This window comes from Lepidochelys kempii, chromosome 8, assembly GCF_965140265.1.
Source record: "Lepidochelys kempii isolate rLepKem1 chromosome 8, rLepKem1.hap2, whole genome shotgun sequence".
Lineage (NCBI taxonomy): Eukaryota > Metazoa > Chordata > Testudines > Cheloniidae > Lepidochelys > Lepidochelys kempii.
The window spans coordinates 36,291,951-36,307,972 of NC_133263.1; the positions used below are offsets into that span (position 1 = coordinate 36,291,951).

At 42.9% G+C, this 16,022-nt stretch overlaps 1 protein-coding gene across 2 annotated transcripts in view; it reads right to left on the bottom strand.

The window, feature by feature from the left end:
• The window catches only part of NRG2 (neuregulin 2), a 317,255-nt gene that overhangs the window by 87,435 nt on the left and 213,798 nt on the right, over positions 1–16,022 (bottom strand). For both annotated transcript variants that reach the window (XM_073356050.1, XM_073356049.1), the window contains one exon: positions 13,262–13,380. In XM_073356050.1, coding sequence (XP_073212151.1) covers positions 13,262–13,380 — 119 coding nt within the window. The remainder of the gene's footprint in view (positions 1–13,261; positions 13,381–16,022) is intronic.

Here is a 16,022-nt window from a genome sequence, read left to right on the forward strand (position 1 = left end):
TAAAACACAGAATCTGAGGTTCCTTTCAAACTAGTTTGCCCAACCCTCCATCAGAGATGAAGTACAGTGAGGTCTCTGGGCCAAATTATCCTCTTAATTACACTGGTGTAAGTTTGGATTAACTCACTTATGTCCATGAAGTGACAATGATGTAGCAGAGCATGGGTTTCTATGCTGATATTCACCATCTTCTCAGTCTAAGGTTGTCTTATAACTGGCACTGCAATACCATCAAAAGGCTATCGCTTTAATGTCTGAACTGATCCTTAACATTGGGGTTTTGCTATTCGAAGTATTGTGAATGTTTCGGACCCTCTTAAATCAAACCATGCGAGTCAGAGCAGACCTGCACTAGGCTGACAGTTGATGGGGACGATTTCTGATTTTGGAAGTATTCTGTGTCTGCAATTTATATTGATCTGGGTATATCCCAACATTTAGATCTTCTGTAAAATGTTGCTCACTGAAATGACCTCATCGTGTTTGTGAAAGGGTCTTGAGGGCACAACAGAGGGACAGCCAGGTTTATTTAAGTACACGCCAGTGCAACACAGGCTACACGTCTGCACAACGAGCTCGGGCCCTGATGCTGCTGCCCGTGCACACGCTCTTGTGGAAGCTCAGTGAGAGCTCGCACGAGTATAAATAGTAGTGAAGGTGCAGTCGCACAGGCAGTGGCACCAGAGGTGCAGCCGAGCCACGCTGCGTACGGACCATGGTTTCAAGGTGCATTTGTATTTGGCCTGGCTCAGCCTTGCCTCCGGTACCGCTACCCATGTCACTATGGATACGCCACTATTTATAGCCCTGCTCGCTCCAAGCGAGCTAGCACCTGTATGTGCACACAAGCAGGGGAACCATGCCCCTGGATCATAGGTAGTGTGGGTACAGGCGCCCACCACAGAACTCAGGACACTTCAATTGAAACAACAGATACTGCCGAACAGACAACTACACTCCATTTTATGCCGTTAAGGCTTCTTAACACACATAACCTGGCTGCCTGTTTCAACGGCTTACAGCTGCAATATTCTGTATTTTTGTCAAGCTTCAGGAAGAATCTCTCAAGTGATCTCTTGAAGCTCACAAGGTTTTCCGATTTTATTTTCTCCTCTGCCATCCAGGCCCCAAAAAGCACCTGCCAGCATCACAGCAAAACCAAACAGGATGTTAGGAATCATTTAAAAAGGGACAGAGAATAAGACAGAGAATATCTTATTGCCCTTATATAAATCCATGGTATGCCCACATCTTGAATACTGCATACAGATGTGGTCTCCTCATCTCAAAAAAGATATACTGGCATTAGAAAAGGTTCAGAAAAGGGCAACTAAAATGATTAGTGGTTTGGAATTGGTCCCATATGAGGAGAGATTAAAGAAGCTAGGACTTTTCAGCTTGGAAAAGAGGAGACTAAGGGGGGATATGATAGAGGTATATAAAATCATGAGTGGTGTGGAGAAAGTGAATAAGGAAAAGTTATTTACTTATTCCAATAATATAAGAACTAGGGGCCACCAAATGAAATTAATGGGTAGCAGGTTTAAAACAAATAAAAGGAAGTTCTTCTTTACACAGCACACAGTCTATCTGTGGAACTCCTTGCCTGAGGAGGTTGTGAAGGCTAGGACTATAACAGGGTTCAAAAGAGAACTGGATAAATTCATGGAGGTTAAGTCCATTAATGGCTATTAGCCAGGATGGGTAAGGAATGGTGTCCCTAGCCTCTGTTTGTCAGAGGGTGGAGATGGATGGCAGGAGAGAGATCACTTGATCATTACCTGTTAGGTTCACTCCCTCTGGGCCACCTGGCATTGGCCACTGTCAGCAGACAGGATATTGGGATGGATGGACCTTTGGTCTGACCCAGTATGGCCATTCTTATGTTACAGCATCCATCTTCTTGAACCCTTATAATACCCCAACAACTTTATGCTTCTATAGATGCTTTCCTCCTAGGGTTGCCAACACTCCCAGTTTGGTCGGGAGTCTCCTGGATTCTGGGAGATCTCTGGGAGATTTTAGGCGGCTAAAAGTCTGGTGATGTAGCAGGGCTAAGGCAGGCTCCCTATCTGCCCTGATGCCGTGTGGCTCCCGGAAGCAGCCAGCATGTCCCTGTGGCCCCTAAGTGGAGGTGAGGCCAGGGGGTCTCTGTGCACTGCCCCCGCCTTGAGCGCTGACTCCACAGCTCCCATTGGCTGGGAATGGGGCACCACGGCCAATGGGCGTTGTGGGGGCGGTGCCTGCAGGCGGGGGTAGCACATGGAGCTGCCTGGCCACCCCTGAGCCTAGGGGCTGCTGCTGGATATGTCGCTGCTTCTGGGAGCCACCCAAGGTAACCACCGCCTGGCTGGAGCCTGCACACCCCAACCCCCTGCCCCAGCCCTGAGCCCTCTCCTGCACCCAAACTCCCTCCCAGAGCCCTCACCCCCTCCCACACCCCAACCCCCTGCCTCAGGCTCAGCCCGGAGCCCCCTCCCACACCCAAACTCCCTCCCAGAGCCCACACTCCATCCCTCATCTCCTCCTGAACCCAGCCCCCCTGTCCCAGCCCTGAGCCCGGTCCCACACCCAAACTCCCTCCCACAACCCAAATCCCTGCCCCAGGCCCCTCCCACACCCAAAACTCCCCCCAGAGCCCTCACCCCTCTCTCACACCTCAACCCCCTGACCCAGGCTCAGCCCAGAACCCCCTCCTACATTCCAAACCCCTCGGCCCCACCGCCCAGCCCAGAGCCCGCACCCCCTCACCCAGTGAAACACAGCCCAGTGGAAGTGAGTGAGGGTGGGAAAAAGTGAGCGACTGAGGAAGGGGGGCTGGAGTGAGTGGGGGAAGGGCCTCAGAAAAGGGGTGGGGCAGGGCATGGCCTTGGGGAAGAGGCAGGCCAAAGGTGTTTGGGTATGTGCGATTAGACAGTTGGTAACCCTATTTCCTCCAGCCATCTTAAAGTGCATTATTAGATGAGGAAACTGAAGCCCAGAGAGGGTCACAACAGTCAAATGGCAGAGCTGGAAATACCAGCTCTCCTGACTCCTAGTCAGGACTGATTTAAAACAAAGTTTTTCTAAGATAACAAAAAATATTTTTGTATTTAAATTGGATTTTTAAGTTTCAATTCAATAGATTTTCTTTTTAAAAACAAACCTATTTAAATTTTAAACAACAACCCATATTAAGGCCTAAATTTACTAGAAGCTATTAAAATCTTTAAAATTAAATAAAAAATAATGATAGTCAAATGGTACATGTTTGTTGCCAATGTTCTAAAGAAAGTCTGTGGACTGAATTAGCAGAAGTCACTGGCGCCAGACTTTGCTGAAGTGCTACACCCAGCTTTTGACAGCAGTAGCCTCTTTTGCAGGTGCAGAGAGAATATTTTCTCCATTTCAGTTTATTGAACTAGTACGGTTCAATGATTAGTTCATTTAAAGCTGAAAAACCAATTGGGAGTTGAAAAAGAAGGAAAGCCTGTTTTCCTATGAAGTGTGAGAGGATGAAATCTACTAGTTCTAAAATCTTGAAGGACTTGGTGACCAGAAACCATCAGATCAGTTCCCTATCTATAGAGAATACGTCATTTGTCTAATAAAATCAGTTTTAAATGCAAAATGTTTTAATAAACTTTTGCTTATGTATCCAGCTCAGTTGTTAGTTTTATTTAGCTAACAAATTTTAAAATGCTGTTTGCAAATTTTTAATTAAATTCCAATTTCCAACACAGTTTGACACAAATCATCATCTAGTAAATACAAAATGTGTCATTGACTATTTTCAACATAATAAAAAAAGTAAAAATGAGGAATCTGAATAAATGTAAGTTAAGCTATATAATTGCTTAAATAAATGTTTGTAGGTATAATGTGTCCTTCTGGATAGCACAAAGTACCACCAAATTTAGTGTAAAGATTATATTTAGTTGCAAATGAACTTTTTTTAATGGTTACCAGCCAATGAGAATAAAACTTTCTTTAGAAAAAATCAAAAGTTACAAATGCAAAATAAGATTAAATTTAATTATTCAAATCAAGGTTTTCTGCTTGCTGATTTAAATCGTTATTAAAATTTGATTTAAATCAATCCACCCTGCTGTTATAGTTCCCTGCTCTAGCCACTAGACAAACTGCCTCATATATCTCAAGGATAACTTTTTTCATTCGCTCACACACACCATTCCAGATGTCACATTTTCCAGCCATTCATCTTTAATATACCTATAGGACCGATCATATTCTATCTATCGTTTCAACATAGCATCTTGGTGTCTGGGTCCTGTTGTGTCTAGGATTAAAAGCCTTAACTCCATACACCCCTGAAATAAGCAATACAAAGGATGATGCATAAGGAAGCTCAGATACTTTTATGACTTTAAAGGCAAGTGCAAAGTACTTCATTTCGTGAAGATTTGGTAGGTGTACAAGGTGACTTAAGGGCTGAAACTAAGCCCTGATCCTGCAAACTTAAATGTGAGACTGACTTTCCTCACATCAGTATTCCCAATGAAAAAGATTATGGCCCCAGTACTGAAATCTTCACCACAGAGGTACAGCAGTCCGCACTGTAAACTGCAGGACTTATTATTATTATTCTATAGAAGTGGAAATGTACTAAAGATCTTAAAATTGTTTGATCTACAGTTCTAAGCATTGAAGCCATCTTAGATGAGATCATTATGGGTTGCCCAGTGTATTGTTTGTATTAGGTTAGTTGGGTGTCTTTGAAAAGGGAGAGGGACTTATTTATAGAAACAGCATTATACTCCTGAACGAACTGACGGTATAATAAATATATCTGTCAGACATCAGGCTTTTATATATCTGCTTGGTGGCTAGCATTTGTAGTTCTATTTTTAATGATCTATATTCCTTTTGTGAAAAACAATCTAATAAAAATGAATGATAAAAACATTTCAGCCAAATTAAATATTTCAGTAAATCTGCTCTTGCTTTCTAGAAATGTATGATAAAAATGCAGTGATGGAGTGCAACTCTATTTGCCTGCTACTATCCATACTATGCATGTATTACGTAGATACTTTTTCTTGCTTTCATAGAATCATAGAATATCAGGGTTGGAAGGGACCTCAGGAGGCCATCTAATCCAACCCCCTGCTCAAAGCAGGACCAATCCCCAATTTTTGCCCCATATCCCTAAATGGCCCCCTCAAGGATTGAACGCACAACCCTGGGTTTAGCAGGCCAAAGCTCAAACCACTGAGCTATCCCTCCCCCAGTATTCCTATATTCCTACTTATCCTTGGGGAAAAATAAAACACAAACTGAAAATAGAAAATAAAGTATGTATCTGACCTATATAAATAAAACCTATTCACTGAAAGAGTTTGCATCTCTTAAAGCATGGCTAAAACTTTTAAAGCACCCTGATCGACAAGTTAGGATTCCAACATTCGTTAATTGCTCCTCTCTCTCTCTGCAGCTTGGGTGTCAGAAACAAACATTTCCTTTGAAGGATTTAGTTAGCGATCAAGGGCTTTCTTGGAAACTAAAGCAGAAGTGGAGATTAAGTATATGCCAGCATGTGATAAAATATTAAAGTGAAATGTGTTGTAAAAGCAAAATAAATAAAGAGAAAGAATCTGGGTGTTGGGGAGAAGGTACTTACACTTGTCTTCCATTACAACTAATTTAGTTTCTGAAGCAGGTAAGACTTGTGGTGCATTCGTTGTTCCTGGGGAAATTAAGGTAGAAAGCAGTGAACAAAATATCCATTTGCAGCTGAAGATCATGGTGGATTAGCTATGTTGGGGATATGTGTTGGAATAGGTGTTGAGGGACTTGCTGGTTACAGAATATCCAAGGAGGATTTTAAATGTGTTTGTAGGGGTTGGCCTATTCGCGTTTTCATTTGAATAATCAGGTAAAGCAGGTATGTTAAGGAGTGGCCCAGCACAGTGCAATTCTTTGTTAATCCTCCAGATGTAAGAAGCTTCACTCTATTATCATCCCTGTGTTTAAAAAGCAGCAGGAGGAAATGGATATACAGCCCTGAATTTGACACATAGATGAGACAGTGGAATGATGGATTCTTCTTTGATGTAATGGTGACTAGCAACCAAAGATGGGGCCACAGGAAGCCACTGAGACAAACACTGACTTAGTTTAAGAAAGGAAGCATAATTTTATGACTGTAAGTAACATTTGTAGCTATGCAAGATAAAGTAATGCAATAGATGATCAGCATGTATGCTGAAGGGCTTAAACTGATCAGTTTGCAGAAGACAGGAAGAAACTTCTCTGTTTCACAATGGCGGACTGTTTGCTTTTTCACCTTCCTCTGTGCAATATAGTAGCCACTAACCAAGGAGATATATCAGACTAGATAGACTAGTGGTTTGCTTTGGTATGGAAATTTTCTATGGGTAAGGAATACTGGAAAATTCTAGGCATGCACATTCCTTATTCACTATACTCAAGACGTTTGACAGGTGTCACCAGCTGGCGCAATCACTATCCAGTGCACAGCTCCTTATCTCTCTCAAAATTTGCAAAAGGAAAAGGAGACACCAGCAGGACAACAAGGCCTAGGAGACACTTCTGGGAAATCACCTTGGGGATGCAGTACTGGGATGTCCACCACTTACCTCTCTGAAAGGTGAACAGAAAGAGAACAGTGGGAAAGAGCAATTAAAGGAAAACACAAACAAAAGCAAAAAGAGGTTTGAAACTCAGGTTCTCCGCATGCATCTGGTAAGGGGGGGTGTGCATTTCTGTCTCTTAGATGTGGCCTTGTCACTACAATCTATGCCATTGGCACGTCAAGAGTAGATTACTTGAAGGAGCTGCTTGGAAAATTCTAATGTTCCCCCAAAAAAGTGAAAATGTTTCACTTTCAGCAACTGAAAACTGCAAGTTTTTGACTGAAAATCAAAAATGTTCAGCCAAAAACTGCCAAAAATTGGGGGAAATCACTTTCATCTGAAAGTTTTTTATTGTGGGACTTTTCCTTTTTCTGATGAAAAACTGAAAATTTTCATGGCAATTAGGCACTTTCTGGGAAATGAAAAACCCAACTTTTTGTTGAAAGAAGTTTTGATGGACTCATCATTTAACTCATATATTTTTTATTCTAAGATACAAATTCTTTTCCATATTTCATTTCCTTCAGTGTATGTAATTAATGCTGAAAGTGCTGAACAAGCAGCCCTAGAGAATTCAGTCCCTTAGCCCACAGAGCAGGTGCAGTGCAAGACACAGCAGTGAGAGACTTCTCTCAGTGCACCTGGACCTTGACTTGCCAGAACCACCTGTATCATGGAGAGGAGATGATATTCTGTCCTAGATTCCTCCGCTGAGACCAGGGTTTAAAATGAGTGCTAACTGTGGCGAGGGTTTGTGTGATGTGTGCACTTCTTTGGAAACCGGAGCTGGTACAGAGCACAGCTGCTCGCTTGTGAAGTGGAATAGCTCCTCATCAGCATATCTCACTAGTGCTGTGTATGGACCGGCTGCCTGGGATGCATTTAAGGGGCTAATCTCAGCCAATAAAGTTCTACATGGGCCTGCTTGGCTGAGAGAGACCTCGTTCCATTCAGTCCTGCTGTGGTTGTGCTTGGCAGAAGCACTTGTGCTGGAGCCCCCTGTGTTATCAGAGAGAGGGCTGCTGTCTGGGCATGTGCTACTTGAGGGACTTTGGAATTCCCTGCTCCCTGGTCTGCAGTAGCTTGGACAAGTTGCCCTGAAAAGGCCATCCATTATAAAGGGCTCAGATGTGGGGGATGGAAGGTTTTGGTTCAGTGAGAATTGAGGACAGGGGAGGTAGGATGTTTATTTTTGCAAATTGGCATTTTTGAGAGTTACGAGTGGCCATCGGTTTGGGCCTTCTTTTTTGCTCTTATTTATTTTTGGCCTTTGTTATGTATTATATTTCCAATTCAATTCCTAGCAAAGGATCCTAGAACTTGGAATAGACACCTTTCGCAAAAGAAAATAAATTTTAAAAAGTGTCGGTGGGGAGGAGTAAAAATTACTTTGCAAAAACTATAGTGTCCCCTGGCTGGGTTGTGGGCAGCAGGGATTGAACCTCAGACTTATGGGTCGAAACGCACGTGCCTCTAGAGCGTGAGCTAAAAGACCCTGCTCTGTGAGCCAAGACTGTAGCAGCCTTATCAACCTCCACCTGTAGCATAGCCATAGCTAGAAGGGGACAGAGTGCACACTGAAGGGGTGACACAGTCCCATTGGCCCAGGAGGCTCGTTACAAGTTTTGTGGGTCCCAGGTCTCCACATATAATGCTGCAGCTAGTGCTTAATTTGTGCTGGGGCTTGTCAGGGATGAGTCCCGGCACTTCTGGGCTTGGCAGTTCAGAGCCCCCACACCCCTGGGTTGGTTGCATCAGTTAGGAAAGTGAAAAAAAATCTCTATTTTTTCCTCTGAAATGTTTTTCTTAAAATTCTCAACACAGTTGTACCCATTAGGGTCGTAACCAGGGAGGGACAAGCAGTGCAGCCACCCTGGATGCAAAGCTGGGGCACAGAAGGGCAGAAAAATGGAGAGGATGAAAAAAAACGGTAGGGAGTAGTGCCTTGCAGCAGGACTGGGATCCCCAGGACCCACTGCCATAATAGCTTGAGTGGGAAAAACCTCCAACAATGCAGGAGTGGGTATTGCAGGGCGGGACAGGAGCAGGGATTAAAAAAATAGTCCCATGTAGAGCTCTAGTAGCGGGTGCAAATACACTTGCTGTTTTTTCTGGCAAAATAAAGCACAAGGCTGTATCCAACGCCCCTTCTCCCAAACACTGCAGGATTAGGGTAAAGAAAGATCTTAAATCTTTTTATTTTTTAATTTGGTTATATTTGTTCGGTCCAAAGAAGTGACTAAAATATAATTTTTCATTGCTCTTAACAATGTTCCTTAACAATATAGAAAACAAAGCAGACATAGTTAACTATATTTAGTGACTCGTTTAAAAGTTGTTACTGTAAAGCACCATAGCTCATTGTTAAGTAGTAGTACAATATAATACCACCGTTACTGTAATTTCAACTGAACAAAGAATGGGTGTGTGTTTGGGGCATGGGTACAGCAGAGGTGTGAGAATAACATTGTATAACAACACTCGGAAGAGAGCAAGGGCAAAGGTGGAGAGGTTTGTAGCTAGCAAATATATTCAGACTTTTTTTTCCCTGCGGTTGCTTTTAATTTTTTTCTGCACATGCTACTACTTTGTATATGATGTAGAATACAAAGTTGTAAACATCTAACACTAGTACAATACAGTGGGCTGCTCTTTCAAATCAATGTGTTATGGACTGAATGTACGGTGTTATTATTGCCAATTCAAAGTCATAAGTTTAAAATTTAAAATTAAATCATTGCTTGAGCCCTGGTATCTCTTTCATTACAACTTAAGCACTGACTGCACCCCTGTGTAGGAGGTCAGCAGCTGGGATCAGCCCTATGAATCTCAGTGCCTGGTGCCAATCCAGTACCTTTCACCAGAGCTAAACTCTCCTTTTAATTAAAAATACAAAACAAAAACCCCACAGCAGTATCACACTGTTATATTGCACAATGGAGCTGCCACATGCAAGGGTCTCTGGATCAGACCTTACCTTTATCATATCAGTTAACTTGACATCCGTCTTATCACCTATAAAAAGATCTAGAATTTTGCGATTTATTTTCCTTGTAGAAGACATAAGATTCTGTAGCAAGTGTTCTCACAGATTGGGGTTTTATTCCTATTTCTTCCTTTTCTCTTCTTTGCTTTACTCAGGTGAAGTCCATTTTGAATGAAATGAATCAAAGGGCATGGGTAACCTGTGTCTGGTTTTCTTTGACTGTCTATGTAGTACAGCCACCACTGTTCAGTGTGAACTTCTGACATGCATGTGTTCTTTCCTATTTCGCTGTATTTGTGTTTCCTGCTTTCTTTACTGGTTTATCAATGTTCTTTATAGAATAAGAAAGATTTATGCAGTAGGCTCATGCTGAAAGAGACGCACAGGACCTGCCCCAAGGAGCTTACAATTTAATTCATAGACAAGACAATGAAGTTCACCCACCAGAGGAAGATGCAGACTCAAAGAGCAATAAATATCATGGAAAGCATACTACTGAAAGGCATCACGTAAGACATGTTCCTTAAGGAGAGATCTGAAGAAAGAGGGGGTCACTGTTTGGTGCATAAGGACAGCTGGACGGGGCAGGCTGGGAGAATTTGGCAGTAAAATGAGAATGGAAGAAGCATGCAGTACCTGCTTAGCCAGGAAACTCTGGGTGAGCAAAGATGCAGGCAGTGGGGAAGAACGAGAAGTTTGAACTTGGTGCAGAAGCACAGGGAGCCAATGAAAGGATTCAAAGAGGAGACTGACAAGGTCAGAACAGTGGTGGACTGTGATTGCATACAGTGATTACCACCTTAATATTTACCTTTCACGAGTGATCACCATTAGAGCCCTAGGCCTCGTACTAAGTATCAGCTATTCTGCACTGATGCTGATGACTGGCAAGCAGCAAGAGTAAAGATGTTACTGTTAATGCAGCTAAATGCCACAAAGGTATGCTTGTGAGGAAGCTTTGGTGGTGGATTAACACCTCTACAGTAGGTACGACTGAGTCAGTCTTTCTGTATTTCTAGTGCTTCCATCACCATGGAATCTACAACTCCCACTCAGTAAGGGGACAGCCCGGAGAATTAGGCTGAGAGACCAGAACTTTGCATTTGTTATTCCTGGTTTTCAGTGGCCAGAATAGCCCTTGCAAATTCCAGGTGAGATCGTGGACATCGGTCTAAGATGCAACCTCCAAACTATGCAAGGAATGAATGAAAACCCTTTGTCCTTTCCACCAACACACACTTCTCATATCATACCCTACCTGTCATCTGAAGAAATATTTATATGCTACATAATGCAGATACCGTCGGAATTTGTGGGAACTAGCAGCATTAAATTGCCATAATTATGCTTTGTATTTCACTGGCATTCCTATCAGCGCTCTGTGGGCTAGGTGAGGTACAACCACACAGGCGGACTCCATCCTCATTGAGTGGAAAGTATCATCAGTGACTTATCAGTCTCAGATGGATGAAATATATGTAAGCAGAGTCAGGATGAGCTCTACCCTGATATCTGGTGGTGAATTGTGGCGAGTTGTGGAAAAGAACTTCAGGGCTGATTTTGTTTGCATAGACACACCCACCCCACCTAGCATGAGCCCACAGCAGCCCAAATGGTCACTTTGGCTGCTGTGGGATCCCCAGTTTCTCTGTTATTGGGACAGGAAGGATAAAGTGTTGTTACCCTGATTATGTGAATCAAGGACAGTGGAACTGTTTTATGACAGAGGGACTCACCATCAACTAAGTAGCACTCGCTAGATAAGGGATATGGGTTCCAAAACCCAGTGAATTGAGAGAGGTTGGGGATAGATATTTGTATCTGGTGGTGTGGGCCTCTTTTGAGGGTCTGAAACACCACTGGCACCTCCTTCTCTCTCTACTGTGGAATATCAGAGCTTATTTGGAGTCTAGTTACAGGCTGCTGAGCTGAATTCACTTTGGGCCAACGGTGCACCAGCACTGAGGCTCCTCTACTACAAGCTGAAATCACTGAGTGCTGTGTTAAGTAGTGGGGGGCGGAGGGGCTGAAGATATATTGCTGAGTGGCTGGTGGAGCAGAGCAGTTCGTGAAGTGGCATGGTGAGCGGATAGTGTTGTGAATGGAATGATAGCGGGGTGGCAAGCAGAGCGGATAGCAAGGCGGCTAGCGGAGAGGAGCAGCAGGCGGTGAAGACTACAGCAGAGTCACATGGAGAGGTGTGGCAATCGGCCATCGACCTGAGCAGTGGAGCACGTGAGATCCCCCCCCCCATACCTCCTCTCACTTCCACCCAGTAAATATCACCCAGGCTGGGAGGTAAACTCTGCGGAGGAACTTCTGAACTCTGGGGGGCTGCACTGACCACTGTCAGAAAACTGTGGGTGGGGTGACTGCTGGACTTAAGACCCTGAGGGGGAAAGAACACTGCCAAACTGACTTTGGGGGTGGGTCTTTTGCTCACGGTTTGGGTTATGAATCCTGGTTGCGGTGTTTCCCCAACATAATGGCGCATTGTTTCCCTCCTTTATTAAAAGGCTTTTGCTACACTCAGACTCCGTGCTTGTGAGAGGGGAAGTATTGCGTCTCAGAGACGCTCAGGGGGGTGGTATGTAATTATCCCTGGTCACTGGGTGGGGGCTCGAGCCGGTTTTGCATTGTGTTATTAAAACAGAGCCCCTAGATACTGAACCTGGCCCTTGTTGCTGCCAACTCTGACGGGCAGAAGAGTTACGTATAAAAGGACTACATTTTCCAAACACACCTGCCTAAGTGGAGACCATAAAATACATGTGCGCTGTGTCTGATTTCTAGGCGCAATTACGGGTTGCGCATGCACATGTTGCTATCATAATGACTGTCTAGATTTGAGAATGCAGTTCAAACAGTTTAAAGGGGCTGTGCTGTCCAGTTAACTAACTTTGGATTCTTTTCCTAAATGGAAAAGATATAACAGAGCCTGAGGGCTCTCTTCAGACACAATGCTTAACACCCAACTAGCATTTTGCATCTGGAGGCCTTTACAGATCTGGATTGGCACCTTTTATTTTTACAGATGGGGTAATCAAGACATATAGAGAGATTGATTAGCCTACCCAAGGTTACAAGTAGAGGCCCAAGTCTGCAAACCCTACCGAAGGAGTGCTTAATACGGAAAATAGTCCCATTTAAAGCTGTGAGCAACACAACTTAATCATATTTGAGCAGCATTATTATTTGTAGTAGTAAGCAGTAGGAGGATCATGTGGCATGACCAAGTCTGTAACAAAATTTAAAGTCTTTTGACACCCAACCACAGACTTCATTCAGTAGCCCACATGTGACTCCCAGGGAGAGGGACCTTGCTGGATGAAAATCAGTCGGCATTTCACTCATAGAGAAGTTATACCTTAACTAGTCATCTCCTTTGCTTCTCAGAAATGCTTCTAAAAAGTATAAACCCACCACCTCCAATTGTTTTTTTTTAAATAATATTTAGTCTGCAGTTTATTTAAAGTGTAGATCAACCACTCTGCCAGTGGCAGATGGCGATAATAAACATTTATGCTTAGGCTGCATTTTTCTTTATCTCCCGAGATTGTTTCACTTGATATCCTGAAAGTATTAAACAATACACAAGACAGATCATGTGCAGAACATGCTGTCCCAGTGTAAGAAAGGCAATAGCTGTCTCCTGACAGTCTCTGGTGTCTCAACTTACCACTTCTCACATTAAGGCTGCCTTTTGCTGTGTCTTTCCCTAGAACATTCTCCGCTTCACAGCTATACTCCCCAGCATCTTCCAGCTTCACCTTATTGAACTGCAGCCTGGAAATTTTTCTGTTGAAAAATAAAGAATTTTTTTTTTTTACTCAACCATGAACAATATTTATTAAATTAAAGCCCTTTCCCACCACCTGTCCCAAACAGGTTGGGTCACCTTGTGCTGATCTCATGCTGTCTGAGCTCACAAATGACATAGGGTTAAGTCTGGTCAGTATTTGGATGGGACACTGCCAAGAGAAGTACAAGCACAACAGGAAATAGTACTGGTGCGATACAGGAAGCGATGCTCTGCCCTCTGAGTTAGCAATGAACCGAGGCCTAAGAATGGCGCTGGGGGACGCAGAAGTGCTGTCTGATGCACCATAAAACCAACAGCGTTATATTTTAGTCCAGTAGCTAAAGAGCTAACTATCTCACTGTGTATGTGTAATGACACCTACAGACAACCCGAGTTATCAGAGGTGGACTGAACTCAGGTCCTTCAGCAACAAAAGTACAGGCCTCGACTACTGGAGCTTCGTGAGTATTCCCACACCTGTTAGGAGCAAAGTGTGATAGCCACCGGACCCAGCCACTAGAGGGAAACATGAACTAGAGCAGCGTGTTATATACTCTTCCTCGCAAACAAGCCTGATCACTGACTCTGAACTCCACAGGGTTCAAGTACCACGTAGGCACCGTTGTGTAATATGCTCTGGTTGAACACAAACTTGCAGCATACAGCTGGCAGCAGGACTTGAATCCAGGGCTCTCAACCCCCAAACCCCAGCCCCTTCTATCTGAGCTAGGGGTGTGGCTGTTTTTAGCCTCACTTAGGCCAGCAACTAGAAGCAGCATCCATACACTGGGTATTGCTAACACACAGGGTCTGGAGACCATCGGAGTCCCTGGGTTCCGAGTGACTAGAAGCACCTGGGAACAACCACCACCACATCATACATTGTGACAACTAACATTACCATCTGTCCCTCACTCTGAGTTTAATTAGCATGGGAACAGATATATGGGAGAAGACCATGGGAGCTCCTAGTGAGAAGTGTGTTAGCATCAGAACTGGGTGAGATCGTGCTCATTCTCGGGAAAGATCCTGTTTAACAAGGTACACGTTTCATGCGCTGATTCTACCTGGAATGTTAAAAATCAATGGTTATACCCCATCGAGTGGGCAAAAAGGGAGGGGGAATGGCGCTCCATTTCAAAAATGGCATTATCTGTTTCTGAGTCACTGATAACTCAGAGGAAAATTATCTTAAACGCTTACTGATAATATCCCAACAGATAAAGCACAAGATGAAGTAGCAGCTGGTGTCCGCTACAGACCACCAATGACACTAGAGAACAGGATGACCAGCTCCTCACGCATCTATCTATAATATGCAGGCGAGAAAAGCAGCGAGATCATGGGGGATTTCAACTGGAGGGACGCATGCTAAAGGTCTCTTGCTGACAATACTAAAACATCCCTGTTAATTTCTAAATGTTATAGATGACAATTTCCTAACTCAAAGAGTGCTGCATCCAACACAGGGGAATTTTATATTAGACCTCATCTTGACAGAAAAAAAGGAACTGATTATAGAACTAAAAATTAATGGTAGCTTATGTACAAACTATCATGACTTGATCACATTTAGAGTGTGTAAACAGAATTAGGTCCAGCCCAGAATTAGATATTTGGTGCTTTTAAAAGAGCCAATTTTACAATTTTGGAAACAATTATGAGCCCAATCAGCTGGGAGGAAGAATTTAATCCAAAAAATGTGAATGATAATCAGAAATTGTTTAAAAACACTTTGCTAGATGCCCCAAAAGCCACAATCGAGAAAGAAGGCTAACCTGGTTTAGAAGGGAAGTGAAGGCATCTGTATGTATAAACGATTAAATGAAGAAATAAAAAAGAAAAGAAAAATTGATAGTAATGAATATAAATCAGAAACTTGCAATGGTTTTTGTAAAGAGAAATCATGTCTCACCGATCTATTAGAATTAATAAGACTTAGAACACTGGGGATGTTCCAGAAGTCTGGAAAAAAGCTAGTCTGCCCATATTTTTAAAAGGGTAAATGAGATGACATGGATAATTATAGGCCTCCCAGTCTGACATCAGGCCTGGGCAAGATAATGGAGCAGCTGATATGTGTCTCAATTAATAAAGAATTAAAGGAAGGTCATGTAATTAATGCAAATCAATGAGGGTTTATGGAAAATAGATTCTGTCCAACTAACTTGATTTTTTTTTATGAGATTACAAAGTGTGACTAATAAATGGTGTTGACATAACATACTTTGACTTGGTACCACACAATATTTTGATTAAAAACTAGAAATATATAAAATTTTCCTAGCACACATTAAATGGACTAAAAGCTGGCCAAACCGATAGGTCTCAACACGTAACTCTAAATAGGGAATCATCATTGACTGAGGGGTTTCCAGGGCAGTCCCGCAGGGATTAGTTCTTGGCATATTTAACATTTCCCTTAGGGAAGGGTTTATTGATTTTGATTGGTATGTGTGTTTTTAAAATGATCATACAATTATTATGGAAAATGTAAGTCAAACAGCTGAATTTTGTGTTTAGTTTTGAAAGCAGTGAGGTTATTGCGGACACTGATTGTTTAGGAGAAGGAGTTCCAAAGTTTCCAAGATTCTGATCTTTTGTCCTGAGATGAGATGGGAACATTTTTCTAAGATTT